General features: G+C 48.7%; 1 protein-coding gene and 1 long non-coding RNA gene across 4 annotated transcripts in view; one reads left to right on the top strand and one right to left on the bottom strand.

Moving 5' to 3' along the window:
- Window positions 1–13,461, top strand: part of ADCK2 (aarF domain containing kinase 2) — a 29,053-nt gene extending 15,592 nt beyond the window's left edge. For 2 of the 3 annotated variants that reach the window (XM_081534341.1, XM_081534342.1), the window contains 7 exons: window positions 1,149–1,295; window positions 3,434–3,562; window positions 4,536–4,631; window positions 4,783–5,034; window positions 6,576–6,704; window positions 7,939–7,992; window positions 13,043–13,461. In XM_081534341.1, the coding sequence (XP_081390467.1) occupies window positions 1,149–1,295; window positions 3,434–3,562; window positions 4,536–4,631; window positions 4,783–5,034; window positions 6,576–6,704; window positions 7,939–7,992; window positions 13,043–13,183 (948 nt within the window). In that variant the 3' untranslated portion in view covers window positions 13,184–13,461. The remainder of the gene's footprint in view (window positions 1–1,148; window positions 1,296–3,433; window positions 3,563–4,535; window positions 4,632–4,782; window positions 5,035–6,575; window positions 6,705–7,938; window positions 7,993–13,042) is intronic. The other variant, XM_081534344.1, reaches the window with a different exon arrangement.
- LOC145523646 (uncharacterized) lies at window positions 389–18,213 on the bottom strand. The gene is made up of 7 exons (XR_014066804.1): window positions 17,668–18,213; window positions 15,200–15,402; window positions 8,682–8,810; window positions 7,238–7,263; window positions 5,429–5,506; window positions 3,428–3,544; window positions 389–1,800 (listed from the first exon to the last, which is right to left on the bottom strand). It is a non-coding gene; the product is annotated as an uncharacterized LOC145523646 (long non-coding RNA).
- Between the last annotated feature and the right edge of the window lie 54 nt (window positions 18,214–18,267).

Genomic DNA, 18,267 nt, shown 5'->3' on the forward strand with positions numbered 1-18,267 from the left:
ATTTCCAAGGGGAGAGCCTGACCTGGCTTTTTATAAATGCTGCAAATGAGTGCAACATCAGGCATGTTTAGGAAACACTTGTCCAAAGTATAACTTGAAGTTTCCCTTTGCTCTGGGGGAGACTAAAGGAGTAGATGCCTGCTATATACCAGGAAATGTGCCCATCAAGTCAGATGCTTTATTTAATCTGTATGAGGTGCCTGAGGTGGGCATTTTTTTTTTTAAACAGGTTTAAAAAATTTTTTTTGCTTATTTATTTATTTGGCTGTGCTGGATCTTAGCTGTGGCATGCGGGATCTCCTTCTCCCACCAAAGGTTGAACCTGGGCCCCCTGCATTGGGAGCCCAGAGTCTTAGCCACTGGACCACCAAGGAAGTCCCTGTACTACTTTTTCTTACACGTTTATATTCCACTTTATTCTGAAAAGGATTTGTGGTGGAGGTAGAGGCTGTTATCTGCGTGTTTTAAATGATGGAACAGCAGGCTGAGAAGAGGTTGAGTGGCCGGTTCAGTTTCATACAGGAGATGAGTTGCAGAACTGGAGTTTTTGAAACTCAGAGCTCTTTCCATCTCACCTCTGGAGTCCTGTGACTCTAGAGCAGTATTTTGCAGCCTTGGGACTACCTGACTCAGTTACTGGACACTCAGTAAAATGCAGATTTCCACCCCGCCTCCCAGCCAGTCTGATTCAGTAGGTCTTGGAGGAGGCTGGGGGTCCACACTTTTACCAAGCAGCCCATGTTAGCTTTTATGCTCGCTAATGTTTGGGAGCCACTGATCTAAGCTCAGTGTATTTGGAAGGGAGGCCAACCTATTCTTCCCAGCAAAGCTGAGTGCCGCTCAGGGGAGCTGCCCTCCTGTCCCCTCAGGAAGGCACAAAGGAATGGATATTGGAACTGCTTCCCCTTGGCCAGCTGATTGTCCTTTTTTTGTGGGGAGGACGTTGGCTGCACCACAAGGCACGTGTGATCTTTGTTTCTCAACCAGGGGTCGAAACTGCACCCCCTGCATTGGAAGCAGGGAGTCTTAACTGCTGAATTGCCAGGGAAGTCCCCTAGATCTCTTCTGATGGTGGGACCCAGCCCTGGTTAGGCAAATGTGCCCTCCTGATTGATCTCTCCTCTGTCTCAATGTTCCTCTTTTGGCAGGTGTTGCACCCTGGCCTGCTCGCTCAGGTGCAGATGGACCTGCTGCTGATGAAGATGGGCAGCCGGCTCCTTGCACTTTTGCCAGGAATCAAGTGGCTCAGCTTGCCTGAGATCGTGGAGGAATTTGAGAAGCTCATGGTGCAACAGGTGAATTCTCCTTCTCTCAGTCGTAAATAGCACACGACAGTTTTTGCTACTAGCAGCTGCTTAGTAAATGCTGAATGGATGAGCATTTTCCCAGGGCGCCATGGCTAATGTAGAGTATCAGTCAGGATAGGTGATGCTAGCTGATATAACAAAGAATATCCAAATCTCAGTGAGTTAAGGCAGCAAGGTTATTTCTTGCTATTCTATGGAAGTTCCATGCAGGTAGACTGAGGGAGCAGGTGGGAGCTTCACTCCATAGTTATTCAGGGACCCAGTTTCCTCCAAAATCAGTCATCTAGGGTCAGTATGGAATGGGCAGAGAGACCATGAAGGGTCACGTAAAGGATTATGCGGCCAGGCCTGGAAGTGATGACCAGGCTACCCGTCAGGCCCAGTGTAACTCTGAGGGAACTTGGGGAAGGCGGTCTTGTGTACAGCCTGGGCTGCAAATGAAATGAGTCTGGTGGAACAGATAGCATTATCTGTGCTGCAATCAATGGCCGCACTGCAAGAGAAGAATAATAATCAGCAAAGTCACATACTGTGCCTTTGTTTTGCTTTGTTTCTGGGGTTTAATGAGTAGACAAGGGGCCTGTCCAGGGCCCTTGGGACACTTGTTTAAGTAGCCAGACTCAGTAGATACACTGGAATCGCTCAGGGCTCCAAGGAGCCATCTGTGCTGCCTTCCTGGCGGCTGGCACAGAAATGGACAGGCTTTCAGAGGCCATGTGCCCAATCTTCATTTATGTCATCTGACTTAGGGTTTTAAGCCCCAGGGATGCATTTTCATGTTTAGAAAGCTTTGCTTTATGATACGGAGGTGTCCACCTTTGATAATGAGAGAAAATTAAAACAGAGAAAAACAGCTGCTGTTCCAACACCCATCTTGGTGTTAATACTCTCAGTTCCACCACCCACTTGAGCTTCAGTTCTGCTTCAAGAGGTCTGATACGCATTGTGAGATCCCATCACTTCAAGTTCAGACCTCTATAGCTCTATAACTCACCCTGTTTTGCCTCAAGAATCAACTCTTCTACCAGCTGTAGCTCTTGGTGGTCTTATAATGCTGCCTGGCTTGAAATCTTAGAGTCTGGGTGTATGTAGGGGGATGTATATTCATTTATAAATTCATATAAAAAGTATTAAAAACTCTGTTAGAATCTGGTGAACTAAGAAAACAAGTGGGGTTCCCTGAATCTCCTTTGATGGTAGGACCCAGTCCTGGCTGGGCAAATGTGCCCTCCTGATTGGTCCCAAGAAGTATATACTAGGAGGAGGAGGGCTGACGTGAAATATTTGCAGCAGAAGTGCTAGTTCCAATAGGAGTTCTTACGGGTTCAGCTGGGCTTAGCTGAGGCCCAACAGAGGAAGTGGTCCCTCGGCTCCCTAGGCTTGAGTGGAGTCTTGAACAGAGAGTGTCTGCAGTTAGACCCAATGAGGGAAGAATATTCCAGTCAGGTGGAGTACAGAAGGCACTCAGAGGGGAAGTGTTAGGTGGGCTGGGACATTCCCGCTCTACAGATTGGGTGCAGCTGGAGTTTGGGGCTGTAAAAGAAGGAGGCCATATCACAAGAGATGCACCTGGAGAAGCCGGGCCCAGACCATGACCCACCTTGGACGTCATCCTAACCAGTGCAGACTCCATCCTGCAGGTCGGCAGGGAGCGCCAGCAGATGGGTTGTAGAGAGGGGAGGTGGGGGGCAGGGAGCCCAACTAAGACACCTCTGTTGGGGTTCAGGTGACTGGTTTCGAGTCACCTTGGGAGGAACAGCGGGATGGAAAAAAACAGCTCTGAGTGTGGTGAGGGCTGCAGAGCTGATGGCAGCGGGTCTCCCATGGGTGTGGAGGGTGAGAGAGAAGGAATGCTCTACAGGGACTCCTGGGGACGGAGTGAATGTGAACTCTGATAAGTACTCCAGTGTGTCTGCTGTCTGCTGCTTGGAGTCACGTGGTGGGGAGGGGTGGGAGGTCGGGACTTCAGGGGCCGCCCTCACCCTCAAGTGTCCTGGGAGTTCTGCAGGAGGTTAGCTGGGGCAGGCAGGTGAGTCTCGGGCTCTGCCAGCTCTTGGGGGGTTCAGCGTTGCTGTCCCTGGCCCAGACTACCCCCACCCTCACCTCTTCTTTCCACTTGCCTGTAGATTGACCTGCGGTATGAGGCTCGGAATCTTGAACTCTTCCAGTGCAACTTCCTGAATGTGAACTCCGTCAAATTCCCCACACCTCTGCGTCCCTTCATCACCAAGGATGTTCTGGTGGAGACATATGAAGTAAGAGCGAGCGCTTCCCCCAGCCATGTGCCTTTTACTCACAGCCAGGTAGTCTCTGCTCCACAGGAGGGCTTGAGTCTGAGAGGGGTTTGGATCTGCCTGAGGGTGGGAGGTAGGGTAGCAAGGCGGGAAGAACCTGGCCCAGACCTCAGACTTGCTGGAAGTCTGCTCTGCCAATTGTATCTGATTTCGGGTTTTTCCCTATGCTGTTACAAAAAACCCGAATGACTTTTTTGGCCAACCCAATATTTGCTGGGTGGCTTCAGTTACCTCCTGTAGAAAAGCAGGATACCCTTCCTGCCTCCTACGAGTCGATGACACATTGAATGCAAAATGCCCTGCACACAGAGTATGCACAGAGGAAGTGCCTCGTGGCCTTAGCTGTCTTCTGGTCCAGCTTCCTTTGTAAAGATGGTAATGAGACCCAGAGGAGTGGCCTGAATGCCCCACTGTTACTAGCTGTGTGACTTTGAGCAAGTTACTTACACTCTCTGGGCTTTAGTTCTTTAATTTGTTAATTAAGGATTACAAGACCTATCTCAACAGGCTGCTTTGACAATTAAATAGCCAACCTGTATCAAGTGCCTATGGAGCAGCTCCCCTTGCTTCTCTCTTCCTTTTCTGTCTCCTCCAGTGAGGTCACAGAGCTCCTTCGTGTCCCTGCTGGCTGATTCTTGACTAGGAACAAGCTCACCCTGACCTCACAGCCTCTCTTACCTCTGGGTGGCAGTCAGTGGGTTTCCTCCCTGGGGAACCTATGGGACTTATTGAGATGTATTACAGAAGGGAAGTGTAAACGTCGGTTACAACTCACTGTGGGTGATGGATTTTACAGGCGTTCTAGGAAAGGAAAAACTCTTCGGGTCACTTCCCAGTCAGAGGGAAGGCAGTACCTGTGTGTCTCTGGGAGGATGAGGAGCTGGGCAGTCGCAGGCTGTGCAGCTGAAGCGGTTCTCACCCGTCTTCCTCACAGGAGAGTGTGCCTGTGTCCAGTTACCAGCACGCAGGGATTCCCCTGGATGTGAAGAGGAAGATTGCGCGGCTGGGGATCAACATGCTCCTGAAGATGGTGAGCTCACGGCGGGGAGCAAGCCCGCCTCTCCACCTTGTCCTGTATCTCCGGGAACTCGCCATCACCCTGGAAGCTTTTCTGCGCGTGCCCTGGTGGGGATGGGATGGTGAGGTTGACTTAGCCTGGAGTCGCTCTGGTCTCTCCGCAGATATTTGTGGACAACTTTGTCCACGCGGACCTTCACCCTGGGAACATCCTCGTCCAGGGTGCCGACGGTCTTGCCCAGGGCCCGGAGGCGCGGCTACAGCGGGTGGATGTCTGCGAGGCACTGGCGGTGGCCGTGTCGCCGGCCCGCTGCCCACTGTGCCTGGTGCTGCTGGACGCCGGCATCGTGGCCGAACTGCAGGCCGCCGACCTGAGGAACTTCCGGGCTGTCTTCATGGCCGTGGCCATGGGCCAGGTGAGGCCTGCCGGGCCCTCTGGGGGGTTGGGGCCGAGTTTTTTTTTTTTTTTAACCACAGGGCTCCTGAGGGTTTGTCATTCTTGTAAATGCCGGCATTTGCCAAGGGTGCTCCAGAGAGAGGAAGGAGGGAGGAGGAAGAGGAGCCCAGGAGATGAAGCCACTGAGGGTCCGTAGACAGAACAGGCTTGTTCCTGGCGGCTCATGGTTTAGGACGATGGGAAGAAATGCCTCCTTCTCAAGTGATGTTGTTCTGGTGGTTTCTCTTCCTTCCTAAGTAAGTATGCAGTTGGGCCTTGGAAATGCTAGCTTCTTGACTAACAGGGGCCCCAAGTGTGTGCCATCTGCTCTGAGAAGGCGGGGCTGGAAAGAAGCAGCGGCTCAGGGAACTTACTCTCCAGGTATGGGAAGACACCCAGGGCGGGGGCAGATGACTGGTTTTCACTCCTCATCCCACGCCTCTGAGGGGCTCCTGTGGTTGAGAAATATTATTTAGGAAAAGGGACTCAGCGAAACCTCTACTGAGTCAAACTAAAGTGCCACATCAAGGGTGATAGTGAAATCTTCAGCAGGAAAGATGGAGCTGGACGGACTTCCCTGGTGGCCCGCCCTCCCAGTGCAGGGGGCCTGGGTTCGATCCTTGGTCAGGGAAGTAGATCCCACATGCCGGGACTAAGAGTCTGCATGCCGTAACCAAAGGTCCCACATGCTGCAACTAAGACCTGATGCAGCTAAATAAGTAAATTTTTGGAAAAAAAAAAAAGAAAACACCTGGGAAAAAAGGGCAAAATGGAGAGAAGCCCCTGCTTAGGAGGCTTCTGGGGTGGAGGTGGGGGTAGTGGGTAGACTAGAGGCGTGAGTCTGAGCCAGTTTGAAAGTGTCCCCTGGGCCAAGGTTAAACACCAAGGTGCAGTGGTGGGTGGGTGCTGGGAGATGCTCCTCTGCACAGGTTTGGGCAAAGGAAGAAGGTCACAGTCAAGGAGGAAGAGCTTGGCTCCCTGGCCATGATCAAGGGGGCCACGTGGGTGTTAGGAAGACCTTGGAGAATCCTGGGTGGAGGAGGAGCCAGCAGGCTGTGAGTGGGGAATTCTGCTCGGGCAGGAAGACCGCCCTTGAGGAGAGTATGGCTAGTCCATCCCAGAGGCAGGCCTCTGGGCCAGGCCAGTTGGTTGGCAGGCAGTGCCTCGAGGAGCATGAGCAGCGGGTCCTTGGCTTGGCCACTGGGCCTGTGTGGCCTCGGAGACAAAGGAGACCACGCAGCTCCTGCCTCTGATTGTGCTGAGCACGGGGCATGGTTGGGGGGGTCCTCACCAACCGAGAGAAGCATCAAAAGGCTTTGATTGATGACCAGGTATTACTGGAAGGCAGCGAGGTAAAGTTAAAAAGGGATGGTGGCGGGGTGGGGGGGTGGGCGGTGCGCGCAAAAGCAGGAGGGTAGAGAAACTGCGGTGGAAAGAACTAGGATCTGAAGATGTTTGGGCAGAGAATCCAGGGTTAGGCCCTCTTGATTCTAGCAAGGTTTTTCCTTTTCCATCTTCCAGGGCCAAAGGGTGGCTGAGCTCATCCTACACCATGCCCGGGCCAGCGAGTGCGAGGACGTGGAGGGATTTAAGGCTGAGATGGCCCGGCTGGTGACCCAGGCCAGGAAGAACACCATCACCCTGGAAAAGGTGAGCAGGCCACTGGAGGGCTGGGGGTCTTGGGGTCTTGGGGTGTTTACCGACCTTGCCCTTGGACAGAGCAGGTCTAAGGGAGAGGTCATGGGGAGAGCTCTCAAGGGAACTTGAGTTTTTCTTTTTTTAATTTATTTTTAATTGAAGGATAATTGCTTATCCAATATTGTGTTGGTTTTTGCCGTACATCAACATGAATTGGCCATAGGTATACATATGTCCCCTCCCTCTTGAATCTCACTCCCACCTCCTACCCCCTGGCTTGAGTTTTAAGGCAGATAAAGAACAAACCTTTTCCTCTGCCCACACCCTCCAGGGGTAAGGAGGCCCACTGAAATCTCCAGCTCTCAAGAGTGGCTCCTTGACCGGGCTCTGCTGGGTGGTTGCTGGGGGGAGGGGGTAATATATGTGACACTGCACACCTGTCCAGACCTGGGTGTGGCTGTTCTGCAGCTTCATCTACGTGGAGCTCAGCTGAGCATGGGGTGAGAGGGGGAGCACTCAGGCTCCTGAGCAGACAAAGGACTCACCTAGTGTTCACGTTCTTTATTTAGACCTGCAGCAGAAAAGTGCAAGTGTTAGTTGCTCAGTCGTGTCCAACTTTTTGCAACCCCCATGGACTGTAGCCCGCCAGGCTCCTCTGTCCAGGGGATTCTCCAGGCAAGAATACTGGAGTGGGTTGCCATTCCCTTCTCCGGGAGATCTTCCCGGACCCAGGGATCGAATTCGGGTCTCCTGCATTGCAGGCGAATTCTTTACCATCTGAGCCACCAGGCAAGCCCTTGTCTGAAGTGGAGCCCACTTTGAATTCTACACACAGTTCTAACAAAGCTGACTTTTCTTCCCAAGTTCATTGCCAAGTCCACTCTAGCCGGATCGAGTCAGAACAAGAGGTGGCCCCCTGGCAGTGAGGAGCGGCAGCTGGCCCTCGGCACTGCCTGTCTTATTTATTCTGATGTGATTTCTATACGTGCCGGGAGCGCTGGGGTAGAGGCCTCCAGGCTGGTTCTCCTGGTAGGGAGTCTTTGAACTTAGTCATGAGATGGAAGTTGGGCTTGTGTGAATGTAGTCCTTTTGGGGATTTGTCAGGCAGTCCATTTCTGATCACTGGTGTGGGTGTGGGTGTGGGTATGTGTGGGGGGTGTGGGTGTGGATGAATATGTGGGTGAGGGGCAGGTAAGGGAGAGAAGTGGTTTCTGGTGGCTCTCAGGCTCTTTGTTCTGTTTTCCAGCTTCAAGTTTCCAGCCTTCTCTCGAATGTCTTTAAGTTGCTGATGACTCACAAGGTGAGGCCTCAGTGGGGAGCACTCAGTCTGGTCAGGCAGGAGGGAGGTTTTGTGGGGAAGGCAAGTGGCCTCAGGGTTGTGGCAGGTTTTTCTCTTACGGGAGATCTCTTTTGGAAACGTTCTGCACACCAATCCCTCTGCTAAGAGTGCCGTTTCTACTCCCTGATGTCCAGCAAGGTTTTCCTTTGATCACGTTGTAACCCCACGTTGGTGGGATTTTGGGGGAAAAACTTTATGCTTTCCAAGAGTTTTGACAAGTTCTATTTTAAAAATGACTTAAATCTCATGTTAGGATTAGGGAAAGCTTTCATCATTGCTGGGGGCTGGCTTGGAGAGACCTGGGAATGAACACACACTCCCGGGAGTTCACTTGCTCAGGACCAGGAGCTGGAAGGTGAGGCTCATAGCCAGCTCGATGCCCACCAGCTCTGACCTGGGCAGCCTCTTCAAGTCCCCGGGGCTGCCAGGAGGGCCAGATGAGGCCGTGACACGGTGATCAGGGTGCTCTGACCTCCCTCTATCCACCTAATTCAGTCTTATAACATCTATTAGTATCTGATTTAATCCCACCATTCCTCGAGGCTGGCACCAAGCAACTCGCCCTGGCCCCCGAGGCCGCCCGACCAGGGAGCCCCGCTTCCAGCGACTTTGTTCTTTAGCCTCGGGGCTCCCACTGGTACACAGCTTACCTCACACACTGCGTAGGACACAACGGTAACCAGTGCTTTAGATGTTTGCTGTTGTCATTGTGATTCCCAGGATGGGAGAGCAGAGAGTGGGCCACGTACAGCCATTCTCTTCAAATATTTCACCAGGCACTTAATTTAAAATAATTAAAAATTTTTAAATTATGGTTAAAAACTAATATACAGTTTACCCCTACTCACCTCCAAGTGTACAGTTCAGCAGTGTCAACCACATCCACATAGTTGTGTAACAGATCTCTAGATCTCTAATAAAACCCTATACCTACTGAACAAAAACTCCGTGTCTCTCTTCCCTGAGCCCCTGGCAAGCACCAGGTCCATGGTTTTGATGACTCTTGATTTTCCCTATAAATAGGATCATACGGTATTTGTCCTTCTGTGACTGGCTTATTTCACTCAATGGAGTGTTCTTGAGGTTCAAGCACATGGTAGCACATGACAGGATTTCCTTTTTAAAGACTAAATAATATTCCATTGTATGTACTTAACCATATTTTCTTTATTTGTTCATCCTCTGATGGACACTTGGGCCACTTGTACCTCTTGGCTACTAAGAACAACGCTGCAGTGAACACGAGTGTGCAAATATCTCTTTGAGATCCTGGTTTCAAATTCTTTTGGATATTTACACAGAATTGGGATTGCTAGATGATACAGTTTTTTTTTTTTTTTTAATTGAAGTATAGATTTATACAGGGCTTCCCTGGTGGCTCAGAGGGTAAAGCATCTGGCTGCAATGGGGGAGACCTGGGTTCGATCCCTGGGTTCGATCCCTGGGTTGGGAAGATCCCTTGGAGAAGGAATGGCAATCCACTGCAGTATTCTTGCCTGGAGAATCCCATGGATGGAGGAGCCTGGTAGGCTACAGTCCACAGAATCACAAAGAGTTGGACACGACTGAGCGACTTCACTTTCTAGATTTATACATATTATGGGTTTGCTTTTTTTTTTTTAGCTTTTAAGGAAGCTCCATACTGTTTTCCAAAGTCTACACAATTCTACACTCCTACCATGAGTGTGCATACGTAACATGCTGCTTTCTTCTGATTTGCCCATCTGACCCCTCAGACAACTTTTTGGGCCTTAACTGAGACAAAGACCCTTTACTTTCATCAAAGGTTATTTCCCCATGAGTCATCTTTCCACCTCTTGACCTTCTGTCTACCTGAAAGCAGATTCCTGTTCTAGGTTTAAATCCCGGCTCAACTCTTCCTCATGTGGGCTTCCCTGGTGGCTCACTGGTTAAGAACCCTCTTGCCAATGCAGGAGACATAAGTTCAATCCCTACTTTGGGAAGATCGCCTGGAGAAGGGAATGGCAACCCACTCTAGTGTTCTTGCCTGGGAAATCCCATGGACAGAGGAGCCTGGTGGGCTATAGACCATGGGATCCCAAAAGAGTCAAACATGACTTAGTGACTAAAACAAACAAACAGACTCCTCTTCACCCAGAGGACTTGAGCAAATCACTCAGCCACCTTGAGCCTTAGCTTCCTTATCTACTGAATGGGCATAATGAAGTACTTTTGAGGATTAACTGGGTAATACATGTGAACTATTATTACTGTTAACCTGGCTCCAAAGGGGAAGAAACACTGCTGTATTTGAGCAAAGCCAGATGTGCCTGGTCTCAAAAAGACTACTGTGGATTTCGAAGATGACCCATATTTAGATTTATAGTTTCTGGTGTTATTTGTTGTTTAGTTGATAAGTTGTGTCTGACTCTTTGCAACCCCATGGCCTGTAGCCCACCAGGCTCCTCTGTCCATGGAATTCTCTAGGCAAGAATACTGGAGTGGTAGCTATTCCCTTCTCCAGGGGATCTTCCTGACCCAAGGATTGAACCCAAGTCTCTCGTATTGGCAGGTGAGTTCTTTACTGCTGAGCCACCAGGGAAGCCCAGTTTCTGGTGTAGCTGTGAACCTTTCACTTTAGTATTTTTTTAAGTCATTCATACACTCACACACCTCTCTTAGAGAAGAGTTGTACACACTGCATCCCCCAGATTTTTTCTTACTATTTCTAGTGGGTTGCGGGGTGGGGGGAGGGAGGGGCGGTGGTTGGGTGAGTAGATGAGATGGTGGGGAAAATGACTGGATAGGGAAAAGAATGTTCAGTTCAGTTCAGCCACTCAGTCATGTCCGAGTCTTTGCTACCCCATGGACTGCAGCACGCCAGGCTTCTCTGTCCATCACCAACTCCTGGAGCTTACTCAAACTCATGTCCATTGAGTTAGTGATGCCATCCAACCATCTTATCCTCTGTCATCCCATTCTCCTCCTGCCTTCAATCTTTCCCAGCATCAGGGTCTTTTCCAGTGAGTCAGTTCTTCACATCAGGTGGCCAAAGGATTGGAGTTTCAGCTTCAGCATCAGTCCTTGCAATGAATATTCAGGACTGATTTCCTTAGGATGGACTGCCTGGATCTCCTTGCAGTCCAAGGGACTCTCAAGAGTCTTCTCCAACACCACAGTTCAGAAGCATCAATTCTTCAGCGCTCAGCTTTCTTGATAGTCCAACTCTCACATCCATATATGACTACTGGAAAAACCATAGCTTTGACCAGAGGGACCTTTGTTGGCAAAGTAATGTCTCTGCTTTTTAATATGCTGTCTAGGTTGGTCATAAATTTTCTTCCAAGGAGCAAGTGTCTTTTAATTTCATGGCTGCAGTCATCACGTGCAGTGATTTTGGAGCCCAGAAAAATAAAGTTTCACTGTTTCCATTGTTTCCCCATCTATTTGCCATGAAGTGATGGGACTGGATGCCATGATCTTAGTTTTCTGAATGTTGAGTTTTAAGCCCGTTTTTTCACTCTCCTCTTTCACTTTCATCAAGAGGCTCTTTAGTTCTTCACTTTCTGCCATAAGGGTGGTGTCATCTGCGTATCTGAGGTTATTGATATTTCTCTCAGCAATCTTGATTCCAGCTTGTGCTTCCTGCAGCCCAGCGTTTCTCATGATGTACTCTGCATATAGGTTAATCAAGCAGGGTGTACAAGGTTAATTAGCCTTGATGTACTCCTTTCCTGATTTGGAACTAGTCTGTTGTTCCATGTCCAATTCTAACTGTTGCTTCTTGACCTGCATACAGATTTCTCAGGAGGCAGGTCAGGTGGTCTGGTATTCCTGTGTCTTGAAGAATTTTCTACAGTTTGCTGTTATCCACACAGTTAAAGGCTTTGGCATAGTCAATAAAGCAGAAGTAGATGTTTTTCTGGAACTCGCTTGCTTTTTTGATGATCCAATGGATGTTGGCAATTTGATCTCTGGTTCCTCTGCCTTTTCTAAATCCAGCTTGAACATCTGGAAGTTCACAGTTCACGTACTGTTGAAGCCTGGCTTGGAGAATTTTGAGCATGACCTTGCTAGCGTGTGAGATGAGTGCAATTGTGTGGTAGTGGGAACATTCTTTGGCATTGCCTTTCTTTGGGATTGGAATGAAACCTGACCTTTTCCAGTCCTGTGGCCACTGCTGAGTTTTCCAAATTTGCTGGCATATTGAGTGCAGCACTTTCACAGCATCATCTTTTAGGATTTGAAATAGCTCAACTGGAATTCCATCACCTCCACTAGCTTTGTTCGTAGTGATTCTTCCTAAGGCCCACTTGACTTTGCATTCCAGGATGTTTGGCTCTAGGTGAGTGATCACACCATCGTGGTTTTTTGGGTCATGAAGATCTGGGTCATACAGTGTATTCATAGAAAAAAATACAATTCTGGGTCATGAAGTGTATTCTTGCCACTTCTTCTTAATATCTTCTGCTTCTGTTAGGTCCATACCATTTCTGTCCTTTCAGTTCAGGTCAGTCGCTCAGTCGTGTCCGACTCTTTGCGACCCCATGAACCGCAGTATGCCAGGCCTCCCTGTCCATCATCAACTCCCTAGGTCCACCCAAACCCATGTCCATCGAGTCGGTGATGCCATCCAACCATCTCATCCTCTGTCGTCCCCTTCTCCTCCTGCCCCCAATCCTTCCCAGCATTAGGGTCTTTTCCAATGAGTCAACTCTTCGCATGAGGTGGCCAAAGTATTGGAGTTTCAGCTTTAACATCAGTCCTCCAATGAACACCCAGGACTGATCTCCTTTAGGATGGACTGGTTGGATCTCCTTGCAGTCCAAGGGACACTCAAGAGTCTTCTCCAACACCACAGTTCAAAAGCATCAATTCTTCAGCACTCAGCTTTCTTTATAGTTCAACTCTCATCTGTAAGAATGTTATGTAGATGATAAAAATCATGTGGGCAGACACACGATGTCAGGAGTGGATGTTGATCTGTTAACTCAGGATACTCTCCGTCTATCCGTGGGCTTTGGAAAGAACCCCTGTTTTTCTGTTTCAGGTAAAGCTTGAGAGCAACTTTGCCTCAATCGTGTTTGCCATCATGGTGTTGGAGGGGCTTGGCCGCTCACTGGACCCTAAACTGGACATCCTGGAGGCAGCAAAGCCCTTCCTCCTAAAAGGACTAGTGACCTCACGCTGATGGCAGCAGTGGTGGCTTCATCTCGGAACCAGAGGCTGCTCCCAACAGCCTCTCCTGTGGCAGCTTGGACATTCTAGAACTGGGATTGTGGAGGGCCTGCCACTGTGTTTCACCATGGTTTGGTTTCAAGCATCTGTTTCCAAAGGTCTGGGTTACCTGGGGAAGTAAAAGGAGGAAGGGTCCTGACAGCTGACTCGTGGAAGCGGGGCCTGATGTCAGAGAAACTGTTTCAGGAAGACATTCTCTGGAGGAGGACGATTAAACTTAGTTATTTTGTTTTCTGGTTTTTTTTCTTCCCTTCTTAATCTCTGTACTCCTGGATCAGGTTGGTCTTCCTGGTCCTTTCCAGACTCTGATATTTAGGTTAGAAAATGTCACAGAATCGTGTAGACCCATGGTTTCCAAATTTTTGGGGGGCGTGGCATATACCTTGCAAGATCTTAGTTTCCTGACCAAGGATTGAACCCATGCCCTCAGCACCGAGTCCCAACCACTAAACCGCCAGGGAATTCCCCCAAGTATTTTGTGTTGTTTTTTTGTTTTGTTTTTTTCCCCCAAAATATTTTGATTATGTGCCCTGTTGGTAAAGGGTTGCATATATTTATATATACATGCACATATAATTTATTTATAAGGTTTATACAGGTTCTACCATCACCAGCAAGTCTCTGAAGACACAGCTTACACTTACGGCACGTTTCACTGTATCTCAAATTATCCTTTTGATAATTTAAAATCTTTTTTTGCCAATCTCTTGCTAAATTTTATTATAAGGTAAAAGAAAAAAAAAAAAACACAATGATCAATGGTTAATGTGACATACTGGAGACAGGAACAGAGTCAGCTCTGCTATTTTTCTTAAAGTTTCCCTGTGCTCACATATTAGCATTTAGATACTGGTTTTTTTGAGCATTGTACAGGGCTAATTTTGGTTAATATTAACAAATAGATAATATAATCAGTACATTCCTGTTAGGGCTTCCCTGATGGCTCAGGCGCTAAAGAATCTGCCTGCAACACTGGAGACCAGGTTCGACCTCTGGATCAGGAAGATCCCCTGAAGAAGGGCATGACAGCCCACTCCAGTATTCTTCCCTGGGAAACCCCGTGGACAGAGGAGGCTGGGGGGCTATAGTCCATGGTGTCGCAGAGAGTCGGACACGACTGAGTGGCTAACACTTTCACATCCTGTTAACCAGGACTTGAAATTTGCAGTAGCGCCCAGCGACACTCCAACAGTGAAGGAAAACAGGGTGGCCATTGCCTGGCCCTCTGCTCTGGGCCGGCCCAGGGGGCATCTCTCAAAGCTGGTCTGACAAGTGGCTGGCCCGCATGGACTTAGAGCATCCCAGGGTCAGTTTGTAGAGTGGATATTAATAAAGCTTAATTTCTTAATTTTGTTTAAAAGTAATGTTTTCTCCTGCATCTCAGTGGATTCTCCTGCTTGTTTTGGAGACTGCTCTAGACAGTGAGTGGAAAGTCAAGCCTTCCTGCTCTCTGAGTCCTGCTGTGACCGCAGGACTAGATTCTCCCATTCTTTCCTTCTTAAGGATAAAGTTCTCGTCTTTTAGGGAACAACTGAGGACTGAGCGACTGAACTGACTGACTGAGGACAGAAGTTATCTTTACATGTTGGACAGAGATTCCCTTGGTGCAGTTTTTTTTTTTTTCAGAGGGGTGGAGATGTTATTGGCACTTCCCAAGTCTTGAGGGTAGGGTATTTGAGTCAGGCAGTGAGGGGTTGGGGGTTCCAGGTAACCCTGTTCAGCTCCCTCATGGGCAAACCAGCCAGACATTCAGCTCTTTGTGCCAAATGCACATGCATTTGTTTGCGCTGTGGGACAAGAGACGGGGGCACTAACACAGAGCGGTGTCTCCCTGAGCGAACACCAGCACCTCCGAGCCTTTCTTGAAAGCCAACGGATTCCATCAACTTACTGTGACAATCGTTAGTTATCTCTTAGTGCATACACACTACCCACAAATACAGCAGTTTAACACAACTATTCTTGTTACCTGGTAGTCTCTGCAGGTCAGAAATGTGGGCAAAGCTCGCCAGGTCCTCTGCTCAGTCTTGCATGGCTACAAGCATCTTGGGGCTCCTCTGGGGTAGGTCTGAATTCAGGCTCACTCATGCAGTTCCTTGTGGGCTGCTGGACCGAGGGCCTCAGTAGCTCAGGAGCCATTACAGCAGCAACAGAAAATGAACACAGGCTGAACTGAAGAGAAAAATGGTTATTAATGGCTGCGCTTTAATATAGGTAATTTGCTAATTTTTAAAATAAGCATCTTAAAAAGGCTAAACTTGATTTATACATTCATCTTCGTAAGGAGAAAACGCTACTTCTTGTAAGTAGATAAAGTGGCAGTGGGGCGTCACTTGGAAGGGAGATCCCAGGTTAGTCGCTCCAAAGTAGAAAGAACAAGGTTCATTTCTGTGTTAAAACTGCCGGAAAGATAAGTTCCTTTCTTCTTTCAGAGACTTAGAGGGAAAGGGAGATCAAGCAACCTTTAAACGTTGAAAATTTGGGAATTCCCTGGTAGTCAGTGGTTAAGACTCAGTGCTTTCACTGCCATGGTCCATGTTCAATCCCTGGTTGCAAAAGTAAGATTTCAAGAGACATGCAGTGCAGCCAAAAAAAAAAAGAAAGAACAAAAGTAGAAAATTAAATAAACATGAAGCCATGTGAACCCGAGTTTTTTTTTTCCTTCCTCATTCCCCTGCTGTGTTCTGTATTTCCAGTTACAGGATACATTTTTGATTTGGGGTTAGCTGCTGTAAGTTAGGCTATTTAGAGTCTGTCCTCACAGTTTGTTAAAATTTGACTGGGGAAATGATTTGCCTGTCAAAGCTGAGAACTGTGTCAGGGCTTGTTATCCTTTCCCTCACCTTCTAATATGCATTCCTTCAAACAGTGTGCTTTTCTGAGAATCAAAAAGACGGCCATTGTGCAACTGCAAAAGGCAGTCAGGGATATTTGCCCTTGGAATTTTTAGAACATGTCTGCAACACAAACATACGTTGCTGTTACACAGTCAAAATAGTGTACTGATTGGGACCCTAAACTTTTCACAGTAAAAAATCAGAATTAGTGATGCAAAACATGAGAGCTAAGGACCCCACAAATGGTCTATAGAACAATATTGTTTTAAATACAAGCCAGCATTAAAGTTAAAAGTTTTTATTTTGTAATTGAGCAAGGAAGATGGCCCAGGCGGGTGGGGGCGGGGGGGGAGTGAATTTTAGTTTACCTGAAAAGCTTTTGTGGCCAGGAAAATATTGACAAAGTAATAAAAAATTGCTGAGTACATGCTGTGGGCCAGGTACTCTCTTGAATGGCTGATGAAGGGCACTGAGACCTGGAGAAGTGACTTAGCCAAATGGACAGAGCTAATCATTGGTAGAGCTGAGGCTGAACTCCAGATCTTCAGACTATCAAGTTCTATGGAGTGTTTTTGTTTAAGCTGTTTTGTTTTGTTTTTTTTTTGGTGGCCTAGGAATCACAGCATTGTTCTTTCCTAGGAGCAAGGCAGGCAGCTCTATCATATGGGCAGAGAGCTCTCTTTGGAAGGATGGAAGACCCTGCTCTCCCCACTAATGAACATCTCTTAGTGGTTTGTACATGTACTAGGAAGGGTAAGTAGTAAATGGTAGCCCAGAGAAAGCCACACTATTGCATATCAGCTGGAAAGTCAACTTGCGCCCAGAAAACAGTACATTCTTTCCTACAGTTTATATACTTAGAAGTTAGGAGGACAGGAGAAGGTAGGGGTGGGGAGGGATAGTGGGTGGATGTGGGGAGGGGCATGAGTTCTACAGGGCCAGAGGGTCAATCAGTAAGTTCTGCAGAAAGGTATGTTGTTTGTTTGCTAAGTCGTGTCCGACTCTGCGACCCCTTGGACTGCAGCACTCCAGGCTTCCCTGTCCTTCACTGTCTCCCGGAGGAAGCCTTTCTCCAGGGAGAGAGGTTCCTAGCTACTGGGCACATGGAGGCCCATATCTTGCCACAGGAGGAGTGTCAGTTATATTCAATACACTCAAATCCCTAAACTCAGGTCTATGTTTCTCTCCATAAATTTCCAATTTTTCATGCTAATCACTCAGTGTGAAGTCTTCAGTGCTTGGTAGGTGATCCATTTCAAACAGAAATCTCCAAGGTGTGAGGCTGGCAGGTTAAGTTTATAAAAATCGAGAATTCTTAGGAAAACTATAACCCATAAGTGGGGACACGAAGAATTTGGGAGCTGGGGTTCTCAAGGCTGGAGAAAGGGGTTCTTCAGTTCCCCAAAGTTTGGGAAGTTTGAAGTTCATTCAGGACTTAATAGGAAGGCAGTATTAAGAAACAAATGCCAAGAATCCAGGGCTGGCTCAGGATCCAGGGATCGAGAGCACCGCGTATGTTGGTGGCCTGCTAAAATGCAGATTCCTTGGCCCTACTTCAGACATAATAGCTGGGGTCGGACTCCTCGGGGGATTCTGATACCTCCAGTCCAGGTGCTGACATCTGAGAACTACGGGCTGCGGGTTGGTTATCAAGCTCAGGTTTGCAGAACAACCGTGTAACGATGAAGGCTTTAAAGAAATCGTGGAGCCTTTGAGGGGAGGAATACAATGGACTAGCTTTGGGAAGGACAGACTGGTTCAAAATGGGTCTGGCAGCCTAGGAGGGTCTGGAAGGGTAGTTAATTTGGGAGGAGCAGGCAGGGGGGCGGGTCCGGGTTGGGTAACAGCGCCTAGATCAGCGCCCGTAGCAAAGAGCGAGATGCGTCAGTGTTAAGTTTCTCAGTGTCCGCATAACAAAGAGGGGTTCCAGGAACAGAGCGCCGAGGTGCGGCACGCCCATCCGCGGCCTCCACCAGGGCCGTCTACATCCCTGACCTTTCGTCAGGGCGCCACCAGGCCCACAAAGCGAGCCCCGGCCTGGTGGCTCCGAGCAAACGGCGCGCTCAGCCCGCGGCCCCGGACGCTCTCACCTTAGGTAAAGGACTGGGAAGCTCCTCCGGGGCGGTAACTACCGCTTCCCCGCCCCTCCCTACGTCACAGGGAGAGGGACGGGCCGGCACCGTGACGTCACCCGGCGGTG

This window comes from Giraffa tippelskirchi, chromosome 10 (genome assembly GCF_054371585.1).
Source record: "Giraffa tippelskirchi isolate mGirTip1 chromosome 10, T2T-mGirTip1v1.2.pri, whole genome shotgun sequence".
NCBI lineage: Eukaryota > Metazoa > Chordata > Mammalia > Artiodactyla > Giraffidae > Giraffa > Giraffa tippelskirchi.